At 41.6% G+C, this 19,414-nt stretch overlaps 1 protein-coding gene across 1 annotated transcript in view; it reads left to right on the top strand.

Moving 5' to 3' along the window:
* The window catches only part of SYT9 (synaptotagmin 9), a 204,666-nt gene that overhangs the window by 63,272 nt on the left and 121,980 nt on the right, over positions 1-19,414 (top strand). The window contains exon 2 of the mRNA XM_023550893.2: positions 11,594-11,945. Within this exon, the coding sequence (XP_023406661.1) occupies positions 11,594-11,945 (352 nt within the window). The remainder of the gene's footprint in view (positions 1-11,593; positions 11,946-19,414) is intronic.

Below are 19,414 nucleotides of genomic sequence, written 5' to 3'. Positions count from 1 at the left end.
GGAGCCAGTTTTATAGCCACCTTGGCAACTTTACAAAATCTCATGGCATGTATTTAGGGTTTTATCTCATCTCTGATTTCATTGTATTTTTGTTTCCTCACAAAGCTTATTTTATACAGTTGTACCATGTATATTTTGAAGCTGCCTCAAGTCCTTTTGCAGAAAGGCAAGTCATATCTAAATGAACCTATCAGTGACCTTGAACTGCTGGCCTTAGTTTATTTTGCACCAATCTTTAAACCTGATCCTGTCATTCCAGCTTCTGAGTAATGAATTTCTTTTTCTTTTTTATGCCCACCCTACCTCATTCTCAATGCTCAACACTTTCTAGCACTGATTATTTTTGCTTCCCTCCTCAGTTGTGATTCCAAATTTCTTTTACCTTTCCCGAGGAAATACCACATTTGATTCCTCTAGATAGTTCACACTGGCCCCTTTGTGGCCATGGGAGAACTAGACACGGACACCAACTCTTTAGGTTCTGTTATGGATTGAATTGCATCCCTCAGTATATGTTTTGGAATCCTAACCCCTGTGCCTATGGATGCAATCCTATTTGAGAATAGGGTTTTCTTTGTTATGTTAACGAGGTCCTATCAGTGTCTGAGTTATAAGGAGCGGCATTGACACAGAGACAAGTGAGCACAAATGGGGGGAAGATAGGTGCCATGTGAAAATCACCAAGGAACCCAGGAACGCTGGGGCTACAGAAGCTGAGACAAAGGTCTTCCCCCAGTGCCGACAGAGAGTGAGCCTTCCCCTATAGCTGGTGCCCTGAATGCTCACTTTTAGCCTCTCTGTGAGAAAATAAATTTCTGTTCTTTAAAGCCACCCACTTGTGGTATTTCTGTTACAGCTGCACTAAGAAATTAAGAGAGGCTCCAATATAATCCTTTTGAAAACTCCAGGCCTTTGGGACAGCAAAATATTGGGAGGGCAGCTGAGAGAGAAGAGCTCAGAATAGGAAGACTGGAGTGGGTATCAAAAATGTCATCCATTTCCCTGTTTTGCCTTGAGCCATGTTAGTGCTGTAAGAAGCAGAGATAAGGCAGGACAGACTTGAGAGAGACTAGGATTGTGGTTCCCAATCCTGGTTCCCTGTTTGTCCATTATAAGCTTATCATAAGTCTGAAGCAAATTGACAAAAATAATGACAATGTAGTGATATTTTTCATAAAAGTCAATATAGTATTTTAAGGGAATGTCATTTTTCTGGTGTTAAAACATACTTTCTCATATGTAATGAATATGATGGTAGATGGGTTGTATGTTTTAACACTGATAATCAGCAAAGTAAAAAGTTGACAACCTATGTCAGTTTCCCTATATTTTGTCCCTGAATGAAGTCTGGAATTTACTGAGCAAAGATGAGTAGACAAGGATGGATGGCTTTTATAGGTTTGATTTTGAAGGAAAATTATGCTGGGGAACTTGATTGTCATTATTGTAATGAGATTCATTAATTTGTTCTTTATAAACTAAGGATCAGGATTAAATAAGGACTGTTTTCAGAAATGTTTTGGGATTACAGACCCAAATTCGCAAGAATGTACTAAACTACGTGATAGTTTACACTATAATATCTTAAAAAATGTTTTCATTTCTCAATAATACTTGCTGTTAGTAAAAACAATATGTGTATATTGTTTTTACAATATACACATATTGCCTATCAACTCTAGACAGTATCTCTTGTTTCTTCATTTTTGAAAGCAAACTGAAACCATTCCTTCGGCTCCTTTCCTCTTTCCACCTCTCAATTTCTGACATCTTTTCTTCAAATTTTAAATTGTCAAAGTGAAAGCATTTATATTCTCCCCCTCCCCCATCTCCCATATTTTGTTGAAATCATTGGAATTTAAGGATGTGCCTGTCATCCCTTTTCTCTTTTAAAAGTATTTTCTTTTCCTTAACAGTTACATTAAACTTCATAATTTTATACTCTTTGCCGTCAAGTCGATTCCAACTCATGGCAACTCCATATATTTCAAGGTAAAAGTGCTCTATATGGTTTTTTCTTGGCTGTGATCTTTATGGAAGCAGAAGTGCATCACCAAGACTTTCTTCTGTGGTACTGCTGGGTGGGTTCGAACTGCCAATCTTCAGGCCAGTAGTCGGGCACAAACCGTTTGCACCACCCAGGGGTCTCATTACCTCATAACTAGCAATTATTTAGATGTAATACAGGTTTTCCCCCATGCATCTGTCAGTTTGTCATACTGTGGGGACTTGCGTGTTGCTGGAAACCGTGCCGTGGGTATTCAGATACCAGCAGGGTCACCCATGGCGGACAGGTTTCAGCTGAGCTTCCAGACTAAGACAACTAGGAAGAAGGACTTGGCAGTCTACATCTGAAAAAAACTTAGCTAGTGAAAACCTTATAAATAGCAGCGAAACATTGTCTGAAATAATGCTGGAAGATGAGCTCCGCAGGTTGGAAGGCACAGAGAAGATGACTGGGGAAGAGCTGCCCTCTCAAAGTAGAGTCGACCTTAATGATGTGGATGGAGTCAAGCTTTTGGGACCTTCATTTGCTGATGTGGCATGACTCAAAATGAGAAGAAACAGCTGTAAACATCCATTAATAATCGGAACCTGGAATGTACGAAGTAGGAATCTAGGAAAATTGGAAATCGTCAAAAATGAAATGGAATGCATAAAACATCAATATCCTAGGCATTAAATGAGCTGAAATGGACTGGTACTGGCCATTTTGAATCAGACAATCATGTTGTCTACTATGCTGGGAATCACAACTCAAAGAGGAATGGTGTTGCATTCATCATCCAAAAGAACGTTTCAAGATCTACCCTGAAGTACAACGCTGTCAGTGATCGGATAATATCCATATGCCTACAAGGAAGACCAGTTAAAACGACTATTATTCAAATTTACGCACCAACCACTAGGGCCAAAGGAGAAGAAATAGAAGATTTTTATCAGCTGCTGCAGACTGAAATTGATCGAACATGCAATCAAGATGCATTGATAATTACTGGCGATTGGAATGCAAAAGTTGGAAACAAACAAGAAGGATCAGTAGTTGGAAAATACGGCCTTGGTGCCAAAAACAATGCTGGAGATTGAATGATAGAATTTTGTAAGACCAACGACTTCTTCATTGCAAATGCCTTCTTTTACCAACATAAACGGCGACTACTTCACATGGACCTCACTGCATGGAACACACAGAAATCAAATTGACTACATCTGTGGAAAGAGATGATGGAAAAGCTGAATATCATCAGTCAGAACAAGGCCAGGGGCTGACTGTGGAACAGACCATCAATTACTCATATGCAAGTTCAAGCTGAAACAGGAAAATCGGAGCAAGTCCACGAGAGCCAAAATATGACCTTGAGTCTATCCCACCTGAATTTAGAGACCATCTCAAGAATAGATTTGAGGCATTCGTTGAACACTAATGATCGAAGACCGCACAAGTTGTAGAATGATATCAAGGACATCGTACATGAAGAAAGAAAGAGGTCATTATAAAGACAGGAGAAAAAGTAAAGACCTAAATGGTTATCAGAGGAGTCTCTGAAATTTGCTCTTGAACGTCGAGTAGCTAAAGTAAAAGGAAAAAATGATGAAGTAAAAGAGCTGAACAGAAGATTTCAAAGGGTGGCTCAAGAAGACAAAGTAAAATATTATGATGACATGTGCAAAGAGCTAGAGATAGAAATCCAAACGGGAAGAACATACTCAGCACTTCTCAAGCTGAAAGAACTGAAGAAAAAATTCAAGCCTCAAGTTGCAACACTGAAGGATTCTACAGGGAAAATATTTAAGGCCGCAGGATGCATCAAAAGAAGATGGAAGGAATACAGAGTCACTGTACCAAAAAGAATTGGTTCAGCCATTTTAGGAGGTAACATATGATCAGGAACCGATGGTACTGAAGGAAGAAGTCCAAGCTGCTCTGAAGGCATTGGCAAAAAACAAGGCTCCAGGAATTGATGGAATATCAATTGAGATGTTTCAACAAACAGATGCAGCGCTGGAGGTGCTCACTCATCTATGCCAAGAAATATGGAAGACAGCTTCCTGGCCAACTGACTGGAAGAGATCCATGTTTGTACCTATTCCCAACAAAGGTGATCTGACCGAAGGTGGAAATTATAGAACAATATCATTAATATCACACGCAAGCAAAATTTTGCTGAAGATCATTCAAAAACGGCTACAGCAGTATATCGACAGGGAACTGCCAGAAATTCAGACCGGTTTCAGAAGAGGATGTGGAACCAGGGATATCATTGCTGATGTCAGTTGGATCCTGGCTGAAAGCAGAGAATACCAGAAGGATGTCTACCTGTGTTTTATTGACTATGCTAAGGCGTTTGACTGTGTGAGTCATAACAAATTAGGTATATAACATTATGGAGAATGTGAATTCCAGAACACTTAGTTGTGCTTATGAGGAATCTGTACGTGGATCAAGAGGCAGTCATTTAAACAGAACAAGGGGATACTGATTGGTTTTTAGTCAGGAAAGGTGTGCGTCAGGATTGTATCTTTTCAACCTACCTATTCAGTATGTGTGCTATATATTCAGTCTGTATTCAGTCCAAGAAGCTGGACTATATGAAGAAAAACAGGGCATCAGGATTTGAGGAAGACTCATTAACAACCTGCGTTACACAGATGACACAACCTTGCTGAAAGTAAAGAGGATTTGAAGCACTTACTGAGGAAGATCACTCAACATAAAGAAAAAAAAAAAATCCTCACAACTGGACCAAATAGCACCATGGTAAATGGAGAGAAAAGTTTGAGATTGTCAAGGCTTTCATTTTACTTGGATCCACAATCAACACCAATGGGAGCCACAGTCAAGAAATCCAAAGACTCATTGCACTGGGCAAATTGGGTGCAAAAGACCTCTTTAAAGTGTTGAAAAGCAAAGATGTCACCTGGAGGACTAAAGCGTGCCTGACCAAAGCCATGATGTTTTAAATTGCCTGGTGTGCGTGCGAAAGCTGGACGATGAATAAGGAAGACCAAAGAAGAATTGATGCTTTTGAATTGTGGTGTTGGCAAAGAATATTGACTATACCATGGACTGCCAAAAGAACAAACAAATCTGTCTTGGAAGAAGTACAACCAGAATGCTCCTAGAAGCAAGGATGAGGTGACTACATCTCACATACTTTGGACATGTTATAAGGCGGAATCAGCGCCTGGAGAAGGACATCATGCTTGGTAAAGTAGGGGGCCAGGGAAAAAGAGGAGGACCCTCAACAAGATGGATTGACACAGTGGCTGCAACAATGGGCTCAAGCATGCAACAATTATGAGGGTGACGCAGGACCAGGCAGTGTTTCGTTCTGTTGTGCGTAAGGTCGCTATGAGTCGGAACCGACTTGACAGCAGGTAACAACAACAACGCAGTTTTCACTGTTCCTTTTTGCTCATCACTATTGTGATATGTAGTACATAAGGATATATTATATATACTATGTCTTTCCCTTCTTGAGTTCTCTATTCTGACATAAGATTTTGTTTGGAAAAAAATTTTTAATTGCTTTTATGCAGGAAAGTGTACATAAATGGTATATTTTCTGAATCATTGACTCCTGAAAATGACTTTCCTTTTCCCTTGTGGTAATGTGGAATTCTGGGGCCACAATCTCCCCCCTATCTTAGATCAGGTGGGATCTGAAGGGTGCTTGTTACTGGTACTGTTGTGGCTATACTTCTCACTTTTTTTTTTTTTAATTTTATTGTATTTTAGGTGAAAGTTTACAGTGTAAATTAGTTTCTCATTCAAAAATTTATGCACAGATTGTTTCGTGTCATTGGTTGCAATCCCTGCAGTGTGTCAACACTATCCCCCTTTCCCTTTCCACCCTGGGTTCTCGATGTCCATTCGTCCAGTTTTCCTGTCCCTTCCTGCCTTCTTGTCTTTGTTTTTGACCAGGTGTTGCCCATTTGGTCTCGTATATTTGATTGAACCAAGAAGCATATTCCTCACGGGTATTATTGTTTGTTTTATAGGCCTGTCTAATTTTTGGCTGAAAGGTGGACTTCGGGAGTGGCTTCAGTTCTGAATTAGTGGGGGGTCTGGGTGCCACAGCCTCAGGGGTCGTACTTTTCACTCTTAACCACAGTTTTATAAATCTAAGTATATGAAGCAGTTTGCTTCTCGCATCACTTGTTTCATGCCATATAATCTGAGTGCTCAGCTTGGTTAGTTTCTTCTGAGGTGCCCATTTGCCCCATTCATCCTGTGACTATTCTTTTGTTGTCAGTCTGGGTTTTTCCTAACCCTTTACGATTTGGGAAAAAACTACTGCTCCTCATTCCATATGCATGTATGAATGTTCTTGCTTTTCACTCAGTAGCCAGTAATAGCTGCCATCCCAAACCAAGTCCACTTTCTTTAGGCTTCCAGGGATCCCCTAGAATCCTAGGTGTCCAGCCAGGATCCAGAGGTTTCACAGTGTACTTTATGTAGTATCTTTCTGGTGGCATAGTGGTTAAGTGCTACAGCTTCTAACCAAAAGGTCGGCAGTTCAAATCCACCAGACACTCCTTGGAAACTCTATGGGGCATTTCTATTCTGTCCTGTAGGGTTGCCATGAGTCAGAATTAACTCCATGGCAATGGTTTTGGTTTTTTTTGGTTAGGGGTGTTGCTGCAGGGCGTCGTGTCCTATGACTGGGATGAGAGCCAGGTGAAGAGGATTATGAAGATCAGGCCTGATTACAGGGCATTTTACTCCACAACTTCCCCAGGAAGGATGCCCTCCACAGCAGCTCGGGGCACCATTTTCTTACCCTGTCATCTCCAAAGGAGCAACGCTTCCAGGGATCTGGATCCAAACTGGTTTGCCTTCTTTATCCCTGGATCACTGCCTGATTATTCCCTTAATCCTTGGACGAAAGGAGCAATTACCTTTTTCTTGTTCTTTAGAAAAATTATGTTGTGTAATCATTTGTTTTTGTACAGTTTTATATAACATGCAACATTATTATGTTTATTTAATAGTTCTATTAGTTTATAATTTTACCATTTTATGTATAATTAGTGTATAAATATTGTAGCTTGTCTTTACCAGTATTTGGAATTACCATTGTTTTTTTATCTTAACTAATTTGCTAGACCTTCCAGAATAATTTCAGCTAATGATGGTTGTGTAATTATTTTTTGATATCACTATTGTTTTTAAATTTTTTTAATGAAAATGTCATAAATACAAAAGAGGATATATAATAAATGTTTATTATTTGAAGATTAATAATAAAACTAATGAGCATGTACCCACCACCTAGCTTAAGAAATTGCTTCTATCCTTTTAAATAGAACTATTTTGTGATCTAGGCTGACTCTGTCTCTCCCCTTTCTGAAGCCATGGGTCTGAGGTGGCCTTAGAGACTCCAAGGTAGCTTTCTAGAACTTCCTGAAGAAAGAGATAAAAGTTCTAGTATCTAGATGATACTCTGAGCTATTTGTAAACAGAAGCCCAGGTGATAACCCTTAGTGGCTGGTGCGGCTGTGTAGCTTGCTATTGGTATCTCCTGACAGACATCCCCTGGTCCACCTCTAGTCCACATGGCACCTTTGTGTGACTAAGAAAAGAACACTCTTGCCCTTTGCCAGAAATCGTTCATAACTATATACACAAATTTATGATGACTGTGAATGTAACTGGTGCCCCCTAGAGTTTACTGGGCACACCCTAGACAATGATAACTCATGGTCTGGGATCTCCCCCAAAGTAGCAAGTGGCTACAAGGTTCTCCTGTCCCTAGGTGGCACAAACTATATGCTCTCAACTACTAACCCAAAGGTTGGCAGTTCGGACCCACACAATGGCACTGTGGAAGGAAGGCCTGATGATCTGCTTCTGTACAGATTACAGCCAAGAAAATCCTCTGGAGCAGTTCTACTCTGTAATACATGGGTTTGCCATGAGCTGTAGTTGACTTGATGGCAATGGGTTTGGTTTATAGTAGTCAACTTTTGCCATGGCAGCAAATACCTTCAAGCTTTTAATGGCTTGAAACATCAAATGTTTAGTTTTTGCTCACGGGTCTGGGGGTCAGCTGTAGCTCTGCCCTAGGCTGTAGGTTGGGTTTAAACTTGCTTATCATTTTGGACTTTGGGTCTGCTCCACAGGGCTTCTCATTATGCCACCCAGGCTGAAAGATCAGCCTTGATATGAAACTTCTTCTCATGGCAGAGAGCAGGAGCCCAAGAGGCCTCTGGTCTGAGGGCGCATAGGCCATATTCACTCATATTTCATTGGCTAGAACAAGTCGCATGGCCAAGACCAGCATCAGGGCATTGGGAAGTATACTCCTACCTTGGCGTGAGTGCTGTGAAGGGAAGAGGGGTATTTGGTGAAAAATAATACAGTTATCATATGGCCCTCTAAGACCTCCTTCTCCCTAGTGTGCCCTCTTCTAGCACACTCCTCAAAGTGTTTGTTTCTGGACAGTGCTGGGTGACTAACAGGATGCAAGGAAGCAGTTCTGCCTCGGAAGTGGTTTGAATTACAGAAAGCGTTAAGGGATTTCACTACTGGTACTGTGGGGAGCTTTTAAGTTTTGATTTTTTTTTAGATTTTGGAGGGGTGGGGATTGATGTTTGTTGTGGCAGTCTGATTATTCAGACAGGATTTCCTCCTTCCCTCTGCCCCCAACAAGTGGGCACCTATCAAGAAATTTGCATCAACAAATTTTCCACTCTGCTGTGAGTTGCCAGAACCAAATGGAGCCTGGGGCTAAAATATGTTCTCCCCTACTTCATATTGGGGCAGAGGTGTGATTTCTTGTGCTTTTTACTTTGACTCCTCTGGCCCCACTCCCTACTTCTAATCCCAGCCCTTGCTGTTCTGCACCTGAGTTTTTCTTTTCTCACCCTCAGTGTCCCTTCATTTGCCTGTGTTGTGTTCAGCACTGATTAGCTTTTCCTTTAAAACAATTCCAGAAATTCCTCAAAGTTACTGCTGGATTGATGGTGCACGTCCTTGTTTTCCATTGCTGTGTAGTTGTCTTATCCTGTTTCAGTGGGATTCGAGGAGAGAAAAGTGACAACCATTTGAGCCAAGTTACCCATGTTGAACTGGAACTCCAGTGTTTTCAACCAGAGATATAATGTCATCTCACTACAAGGGCAAAGATTGAAGGGGGGTATGGAGGAGGTATGCTAGACTCATCCCTAGCATGGGCAACTGGCTTTCTTCCAAGAGCAACTTTTCATGAAGAATCTCTGTTATTTCATAAGAATGATCAAGTCCCTTCAGAGTCACGTTGAAATGCATAGTAGGTGGTTGGTAGGTAAGGGTCGTGATTTGCGGGAGAGGTTCATGTGCATACTTCAACAGAAATATAAATCACCATGTATCACAGATTGTTGGCATTGCTGGTTAATAGTTGGAACTGTGACTGTTAAGTAACTAATTTCTAATTTTCTCCTTCACCAAAATGTGAGTCCTGTGAAGGTTTGGAGTGTTTCTGTCACATTCCTCATTGTATCTCCAAAGCCTAACACGGTACCTGGCATGGAGTGGGCATTCAGAAAACTTTCGTTGGAATAAGGCAAATATTAACAATGGACCAAACCAAAAAACCAAACCTGTTGCCTTTGAGTCAATTCTGACTCATGATGACCCTATAGGACAGAGAAGAACTGCCCCATAGGGTTTCCAAGGAGCAGCTGGTAGGTTTGAACTGTTGACCTTTTGGCTAGCAGCTGAGCTCTTAACCACTATGCCACCAGGGCTCCTGTAGAGACAGGTAGCACTGTCATATCAAGTAAGGAGTTTACATCCATGACCATGCCAGGAATGTGTTCAGGTTGATGCCTCATTCTCCCTGTCTCTACTGTAGGGTGGGTGGAAGTCTGGAGGGATCTGGGCTCTGTTCTGAAAGTTAGAAGCCCACCTGCTGAGTGCTGCTCTACTATGGACCCAGGCTAAGGCCATGGGGCTGGGGTCCATGTAAGAATGCTGTCATTACCCCACCATATCCCCTCAGCATTACCACTTCAGGGCATGTATGCCTACTGACTCCAACAACCAGCACCTGCATTTATTTGAATGTGGGCATCTTCTGGCTATCGAAGCCTACTTTGCCCACCCATGATGCAGGTTTGAAATGCCAAGGATTTAATATCCTCTGAGAGCCTCCCTCAATCAACGACTGAAGGAAGTGGAAGTATAAATAGCCCAAGTCCCTTGTCCTTGTGTGGGTAACTGCAAGGTGTATGGAGCATCCTCAGCAGGCTTAAGCTCCAGTCCCCTGCTGTCGTGATTGGCTTGACAGCCAGTGCACCCTTTCCTGGCTGCCTTCGCAGGCTCAATTCTCCAGTCGCCTACCAGTGTTTCCTTCACCTTCAAAATAAACTGTTTGCCTTTGAATACTTGTCTCAGGGTCTTATTACTGGGGATACTCAAAGTATGACAGTCTGCTATGGAACATAGGGATGTGAGTGGTGGGTTTTGTTGAGGCCGCAAAATCTACAGAGAGCTTGAGCTTCATTTTACTTAGATCCCCAGTGTTTAGGGAACACTGAGCTTCTGTTAAGGGTGATGGAATAATTCAGGAATGGATAAGAGTGAAGATTGAGTAAAATGGTGAACCTAATTAATATAATTAATGTCAGTGAACTATACACTTGAAGATTGTTGCAATGGAAAATATTTTATATATTTACTATAATAAAAAAAAGTCTGTATTGAAAAAGATAATAACAAAAATAGAAAATAAAGCACTTATTCCCTGGGTGGTACAAACGGCTAATGTGCCCGGCTGCTAACTAGAAGGTTGGAAGTTTGAATCCGCCCAGAGGTGCCTCAGAGGTAGATTGTGCTTGGCCATCTACATCCAAAAAATCAGCCATTGAAAACCCTATGAGTACAGTACTATTCTGACACACATGGGGTCACCATGAGTCAGAGCCGACTTGACGCAACTGGTTACTAGCAGTTTATCTTGTTTTTAGAAGTTCTTGAATAAACAATTCCTAAACAGCTTTGTGAGATGGCAGGGTACTTTTTAAGGACAATTGAAACTGTCACACAACATCAGTGATTCACACTGCCTGTAGGATAGGGTCTTATTTGACTCACAGGGTACTCGTCCCCCTGAATATACTCCATCTCTTGTTATAGAAAGGAGCCCTGGTGGTGCTGTGTTTAAGTGCTTGGCTGCTAACCAAAATGTCAGTGTTTCAAACCTACCAGTCGCTCCACAGAACAAAGATGTGGCAGTCTGCTTCCATAAAGATTTATAGCCTTGGAAACCCTATGGGGCAGTTCTACTCTGTCCTGTAGGGCTGCTATGAGTCAGAATTGACTCAATGGAAGTGGTTTTTTTTTTTCCCCCTTGCTATAGAAGTCTGCTTATTATTTCTAAACATGGCCTGCAGGCTACCTCCTCTGTGTTTTTTGCACACTCATCTGCTGGTTTGTGTCTGAATCCTCATTGTCACTGCCCCAGGATCAGGTGACCTGGCTGCATCTTCCAAGCTGGACTTCCTCAACCTGCTCCTGAGGGGTGAATGGATGGGAGGGTCCTTCTGCCCACACAGGGTATGGAAAAAGCAATCACACTGACCTTCATTCTTTGCTTCTTTGCAGATATATCCGTGAGCCTACTGACCCTTGTGGTCACTGCCTGTGGTCTCGCTCTCTTTGGCGTGTCTCTCTTCGTGTCTTGGAAACTCTGCTGGGTTCCGTGGCGAGAACGAGGTCTGCTCTCTGGTAGCAAAGACAACAACCAGGAGCCTCTTAACTACACGGACACAGAGACCAATGAGCAGGAGAACAGTGAGGACTTCCTAGACCCTCCCACCCCCTGCCCTGACTCCTCCATGAAGATCAGTCACACCTCCCCTGACATTCCTCTCTCGACCCAGCCGGGGGTCCAGGAGAACTGTGCTCATGGCGTCCGAGTACAGCGCCAAATCACAGAGCCAACTTCATCAGCTCGGTCAGTAATGCCACCTTCCTTTCTGAATGCAGGGAACAGACCACGCCCTTCCCCATCCCCTGGCAGCAATGGCGTTGGTTAGCCAAGGAGTCTGCAGCCTTCTAGCTATCTATCCAGTATCAGAGACAGGGATATGGGAAAAGCTGGTTGTTCCTATGTTGAAATTAAGTTCTTTAGCTCCATTTAAGCTTTGCTTAGTTCATAATAGTTAACATTGATAATACTTTGTCAGGTATTATACTAAGAGCTTTATATGCGTTATTATAGCTCACAGATTTGTGTGAGGTGGCTACTATTATTATTATTTACAGAAGAAGAAATTTAAGAAGCTTAAGGAAATTAAGCAACAATGTATGCAGGTCAGAATTTGAACCCTGGTTCAACCAACACCAGAACCTGAGCTCTTTACCACTGTGCCATGCTGCTCTCCTAACCTAGTTCTATAGAATTTGTTCACTGTGCCCCAGACCTAGTCTAGCTGTCACACACAGGCCCTCTTCAGATGCCACAGTGTGGCTGGAGGTCCTGGTCCATCTCCAGCCTCTACGAAACCTATAAAGTACCCAGATCATCTTAGTTACCTAGTACTGCTGTAACAGAAATGCTACAAGTAGGTGGCTTTAAAGAACAGAAATTTATGTTTTCACAGATCAGGAAGCTAGAAGATCAAATTTGGGCTGTGGCTCTACGGGGAGGTCATTCCTTATCTATTTCAGATTCTAGCAGCCAGCAGGCCTTGGAGTTGCTGGGCTTGTAGATTCATCTGCCTTCTTTTATCAGTTAGCATCTGTCTCCCCCCTGCATGTGCTCCATTCTGTGTCTAATTTACTGTGTTTATAACTCAGAAGTGATTAGGTTTAGGACACCTGCTATACCAGTATGGCCTCATTAATGTAACAAAGGAAGCCCTAATCCCAAATGGGATTACATCCATAGGTTTAGGGGTTAGGATTCTAACATGTATTTTGGGGGTGGAGGGACACAATTCAATCCATAACACCAGGCCCAGGCCCAGCCCACTCTTTGCCTACTATCTGGATGCTTTGTGCTCTTAAGCAGTAAAGAGATAATACAGTGTAGTAGTTAAAAGCATGGACTCTGAGATCATATGAACTGGCTTTACTTAGCTGTGTAACCTTGGACAAATTACTTAACCTATGTATCCTTTCAGTTCCTTTGTGTAAAAGAGGAATAGTAATGGTGCTGACTTATAAAGTGGTTTTAAGAATGAAATGATAACATATGAATCATGTGCTTTGCACAGACATGCATCTAGTAAGTGCTACAAAATGTGACTGCCATTTTGTCTTTATTGCTGTTATCGTCATCATTATCATTGAGACAGGCCTCTCTGTAGGCTCAGCTGCTGCACGAAGGTGGGTTTGAGGCTAAACAACCAGTTCTGAATCACTGGATATAAAAATTCATTTTCAATAAGAGATTTCAGGAAAAGAGACTCAGGAAGCAGTTTTCTTTAAAATGAAAATATTTGCTTGAGCGATAGCCAGGAGGATAGCATGTGCTGTTATTTGGAAAGTACAAGCACAGTTTGAGAATATTTTTCTTTTTAATCTTTTTAATTTGTTCCCTAGAAACAGAAATAAGATTTCACCCTTTTTTATGTTAATCAAGTTTATCCTAGAGGCTCAACTCATTCACATTAAGTGGGATGGAATATGACAGTTTGTAATTTAATTTTTTCAGAAATCTATTTTAGCATCATTTCCAATTCTGAATCAAAGAGCTGAACCTAAAATATTCCTGTGAGGAAATGGATGGTTGTTTGCCATTTGGTTTAGAAGAAATCCTTAGATTTTATCACTAGAATTTCTCTTTAGAATTAAGACTTAAATATAGCAGGAGCTCTGTTTGATGAGGCCCTGGAGTTCATGCAGTGGTACAGACTCCCAATAAGATCCTTCCAATCCTTCAGTAACTAGAGCCTTTCAAATGGAGTCTACATTGAAATTTGTCTCCTGTTCAGTTCTACTCTACATATAATTTTTCTGATCTGGGTTCCACTAATTCAGGGTGATTTAAAAAAAAAGCCCTTCTTAGGTGAAGGGAATTAGAGTGCGGTGCTGCTAACACCAGGGTCACAGGTTTGTTCCCCTTACAGGCCACCAAAATAAAACGAAAAAAAAAAACACAAAAAACACTGCTGTCAAGTCGATTCTGACTCATAGCAGCCCTATAGGACAGAGGAGAGCTGCCCCATAGGGTTTCCAAGTAGGGATTGGTGGATTTGAACTGCTGATCTTTTGGTTAGCAGCTGTATTTCTTAACCACTGTGCCCCCAGGGCTCCAATAGAGGGTAATAGTACTATATGTTTAATTAGGTTATTGACTTGAGGTCTCTGCCATACTTCTAATGAATTTGATAGCAATAATATCACTACTCAATATTTATGCTAGAAAAATGGAGAAATATTTTGCTCTGTAGATCCAGAAATATAATTCACGTAGAAATATAAACCGTAGATATCTTCACTGATTTGTGGAAATTGGGTAGAAGGCACAAAAATAAAAGCGAAGAGTGAGGGAATTATCTCAGTAAAATACATTTTAAATTCAAATTTACTTTATTTTTGGAAATACAGTTATTTTATCTGATGGCCAAAATCAAGTCTAGTAATATCTGAACTACCATAAGAAGACTAAAATCTTTCCCGCTCTATCTGACCTAATACTGACAATTAATTTGCATCATCACACATTTAAAACATTCATACCTAAATTACTATGACCTAGTTTTATGGGTTCTGTTTGGAAATACACATCTTTGTCTCATGGTCTCACCATAAAGTGTGGTGTAAAGGCTTCTAATTCTTTTTTACTGATAGAATGGAGAAATGAATGAGATATTCCTCATGCCCCAAAATAATTTTCAATTATTTTTTAATTAACATATTTAATACCATATGTGGGGAGGGGAAAGGCACTCTTTGCTGAGATGAGTCTAAACAGTCTGCTTTTCTAGTTATCTATTTCTTCGCCCTTCTTTCTCATTATGTTCTTTTCTCTCTCTCTCCCCCTCCTTTCATCCCTCCCTTTCCCTATCAGTATAACATTTAGTATGCCTTACTGGAGGTGTCCTGGTGGTACAATGGTTAAGCACTTGGCTGCTAACCAAAAGGTTGATGGTTCAAACCCACCCAGTGGCTCTGCAGGAGAAAGAGCTGGCGATCTGCTCCTGTAAAGATTACAGCCTAGAAAACCCTATGAGGCAGTTCTGCTCTGCCACATGGGGTAGCTATGAGTTGAAATCGACTTGACAGTACCTAATGACAATATGCCTTATTCTTTCCTCCTGCAGTAGTTGTCGTTTGTATCAAGGGTCCCAGAGCATCTCCTTGACCCAGTGCACCCAAGACTTAGATGACCATTTATGGGCATCCTCACCTGGCCCTGTGACTGCCATAGTTTCTGTAGCAGCATTTGCATCGGAAATATCAACTTCACCTGGTTTTTTTAGCTTAGATATGTTTGGCTCATACCAGAGCCTTTTTGGGGTACCATAAAGATGAGCTTTGTTTTATCTTCTGAGAATGTTCCTTGTGAAGATAACTTTACTTGTTCTCCCAAGATCAAGCCTGTCAGCATTCTGTTTCTAGTTAGCTCCACTACTATTAGAACCATCCAAAATTCCTGTTGTCTTTCATTTGGATGAAATTCCTTTTGTATAATGACCTAATAACTTGGGAATATGAATATTTTAATTTTCTCAGAATTTCTCAACACCAGATCTTTTTAAAGATTTCTATTCCAAATCTATGAAAATCTCTAACCAAACCAAACCAAACCAAATCTGTTGCCATTGAGTCAATTCCGACTTGAAGCAACCCTATAGGACAGGGTAGAACTGCCCCATAGGGTTTCCAAGGAGCGCCTGGTGGATTCGAACTGCCTATCTTTTGGTTAGCAGCAATTGCTCTTAACCACTACACCACCAAGGTTTCCATGAAAATCTCTGGATCCCCCAAATAGAAGGAACCTTGAAAGGTCATCTAATCCATTCCCTGGCTCATATCCCAAGATGGGAGTCCATCTTCTTTTCTTAAGCCTTCTCGATCTTTTTGTGTAACACTTTGGGCTTTTAAAAAAATAACAGTTGCCACACCACAAACTCCTTCTCAGGTCTTTTAAGGCCCTACGTGATGATCTTGTCAGCCTCACCTCTTGGCTAGGGCCACCATGTTGCACAATCCCAGAGGATACCATTCACATGACTCCATAGGAAGCTTCCCCTGAAAAAACTTATTACCCTACAGTCTGATCTTTTTTTAAAACTTCCTTCAGTATATCAAGCACTTTCCTGCCTTGAGACCGTTCTCTCAGCCTGGACTATTTTTCCTTTCTCTTTGCCTTGCCTGGTTCCTTCGCAGCCTTAATGTCCCAGCTGAAGTGTCACCTTCTCAGACAGTGTCCCTACCCACCTAAGTATGTGTTCTTTCCTCCATTCCCTATCACTCCTAAGTCTTGCTCATGTTGCCTTGTTCATACTCCTTTATAGGACTGAATTTCTGTTTCTGATTAAATGAGTACCAGTTTGTTTATTGCCTATACCATCCTCTTGACTATGAGTTCTGTGAGACCACATCTGTTTTATTTCTCACTATCTATCCAGCCCCTAGTGCAGCTCTGGGCACAGAGCAGACTTTTTTCATGAATGACTGACTGAATAAGTTGGTCAGTATCAGGCCACTTTTCTTGTGTTCTACCGACAAGAACGGCAAAGGGCCAGACATTTAAACCGAGTAGGGCCTATAATCATGTGAGGCTAGTGTAAGGCCATTTGTCCCAGGCCTCAGATTCATTAAGAGCCTCACCTTTGGGTTTCTGACCTTATCCCTGAATTAAGCAATCTATAGAGTCACAGAAATACAATGACAGAATTGAAAGAAAAAGACAATCATCACACTTTAAAATTTGGGTCCCATTACCAGCCACAACTCCAGTAGTAAGTACACTAGGATTAAATCTTGTAATTACTCTATGACTAACACAATTGTATTAAGCTATTTTTTTTTTTGAAAGCATTGGTTAAATGTAAACATTTGAAACATAATTTTTTAATCACACTCTTAGTTATTTCTTCAGATTTTAGTAAACATCATAAAAAATGGACGTTGCCTCAACTTCTCTAAGACCCTGAAACTAGGTGTAATTGTGTATTTTCTCTTTTCCAGTTGCTGTTAAACTGATTCTGACTTATGACAACCCCATATATGTCAGAATAGAATTGTGCTCCATAGGGTTTTTGATGACTGATTTTTCAGAAGAGGATCACCAGACCTTTCTTCCAAGACACCTCTGGGTGAACTCAAACTTCCAACCTTTGGTTAGCAGCTGAGTACATTACTGTTTGTACCACCCAAGGTTTCTGTATTTTCTCAAAACTAAAGCCAAACCCATTGCCGTTGAGTTGATTTCAATTCACAGCGACCCTATAGGAAAGAGTAGAACTGCCCTATAGCATTTCCAAGGAGCAGCTGGTGAATTCAAACTGCTGACCTTTTAGTTAGTAGCTATTATGTTTGTAAGGAAACCCAAGGTGGTGCAAACTGTTAAGTGCTTGACCACTAGCTGAAAGGTTGGCAGTTCAAACCCACCCAGATGTACCTTAGAAGGCAGGCCTGGTGATCTGCTTCTGAGAGGTCATAACCTTGAAAACCCTATGAAACAGTTCTACTCTGCACACATGGGGTTGCCATGTGTTAGAATCAACTCAAAGGCAACTAACAACAACAATGTTCATGACATTCGTATATTTACTCTAGTCATATGTACTAAGCAGCTTCTGTGTGCCAAGTTCTGTTCTAGGAGCTGATAATAGAGAAAAAAGATATAGCTCTGCCCTGTAAAGACCCACAGTCTAGTTGGGAAAGTGTATAGGAAAAGCACCAGTTATACACATTGAGATGTTCAAATTGTTCTCTGGGAGATTAACCTGGCAGGAGTCTACAAGATGTGTGGGAGAGGCCAGAAGACATGGCCCCCAGACAGTCTGTTAGCCCAAAACTGAAACCATTCCCGAAGCCAACTCTTCAAAGATTAGACTGGACTATAAGATATAAAATGATACTGGTGAGAAGTGTGCTTCTTAGCTCAAGTAGACACATGCGACTATGTGGGCAGCTTCTGTCCAGAGGTGAGATGAGAAGGCAGAGGGGGACAGGAGCTGGTTGAATGGACATGGGAAATACAGGGTGGAAAGGAGTGTGCTGTCACATTATAGGGAGAGGAACTAAAGTCACGTAACAATGCGTGTATAAGTTTTTCTATGAGAAACTGACTTGAATTGTAAACTTTGACTTAAAGCACAATAAAAAAAATGAAAATAAAAACACAGTATTAAAAAAAAAAAGATGTGCAGGATAGGGGTGCATACTGCATGCAGGGAAGCAATTCAGGGCTGTACTGATGAAGGCCAGAACACTGTTGGACGCAACGGGAATGGGAAGAGGCATGGGATGTAAGCTATTATAGAGAAGATGTTGATGGACATTGGGCCATCTTGGTTATAGGGGAAAAAGTATTTGAAGGTAACACCAAGGGCTCAACCTGTTTAACTTGGGAAGCGGTGGAAAGAAGCAGATCATGTATCACTGTATACAACTGCACTTCACCACACATATCCACTGACCCCAAGGCTTATGCCTATATCTTTGTTTTCTCACTCGTCCTAGAAGTATCTGAATCTCAGGCCAAGAAAGCCCCAGATTCCCGTTTCCTCCTGACCTTGTAGCCAGGTAATTGGGTCTCGTCCTGTCTGGGATTTTCCCTTCTTTTGTGTCTCTCTGAGGTTCAGGACAGCCCAGCTCTCTTCTCTCCATCGCCAGGGGAGTTTCCTAGAACAGAGTCCTTTTCCACTGTTCCCATACCTCCCTGCCTTGACTTGAACCTAGGGAAGTTAAGTTGGTTCTGAAGTCACAGTTTGCAAGGACACCATCCTGCTGGAGAGCTGGGAGCCAAGATGCGAATTCAGTTAGGGTGTAACTTCTTTACAAAGGACACCCACCTTTCTGCTTTCCTTCTCACTCCCAGCCCTTACAACCCACCTCCTCTTTCCATTCCTTGTGCACATCAAGTCCTGTAAACACCAAGATACAGGACTCCTCAGACCCCCTCAGAGGGCTGTCTGCTTCAGACATAGATCCCACCTCACCACACTCAAAGTCTGACATTACAATTCTAGACCTTTGCCCTGGGGAGCCTCTAGTTGACTGTACTCAAGGGCCACCTCCATGACCATTTAGAACCACCTCATCTGCAGTAGGGTGGGGGGTGGGATCAGGTCATCAAACTCTGTTCTGTATCTTTCTCCCTCTTCCTTTTGACTTGCTTTTTCTTTCCACCTCCATTTGTGCAGCCTGTGAGACTTATGGAATATTGATTTCCTACTTCCTCCATCACATCTTCTCTTTCATGTCCCAGGGCAGCCTCCCTGCTTTACTTTCTCTTTTCTC

This window comes from Loxodonta africana, chromosome 7 (genome assembly GCF_030014295.1).
Source record: "Loxodonta africana isolate mLoxAfr1 chromosome 7, mLoxAfr1.hap2, whole genome shotgun sequence".
NCBI classification, from domain to species: domain Eukaryota; kingdom Metazoa; phylum Chordata; class Mammalia; order Proboscidea; family Elephantidae; genus Loxodonta; species Loxodonta africana.
This window is presented reverse-complemented; position numbering and strand designations above follow the sequence as displayed.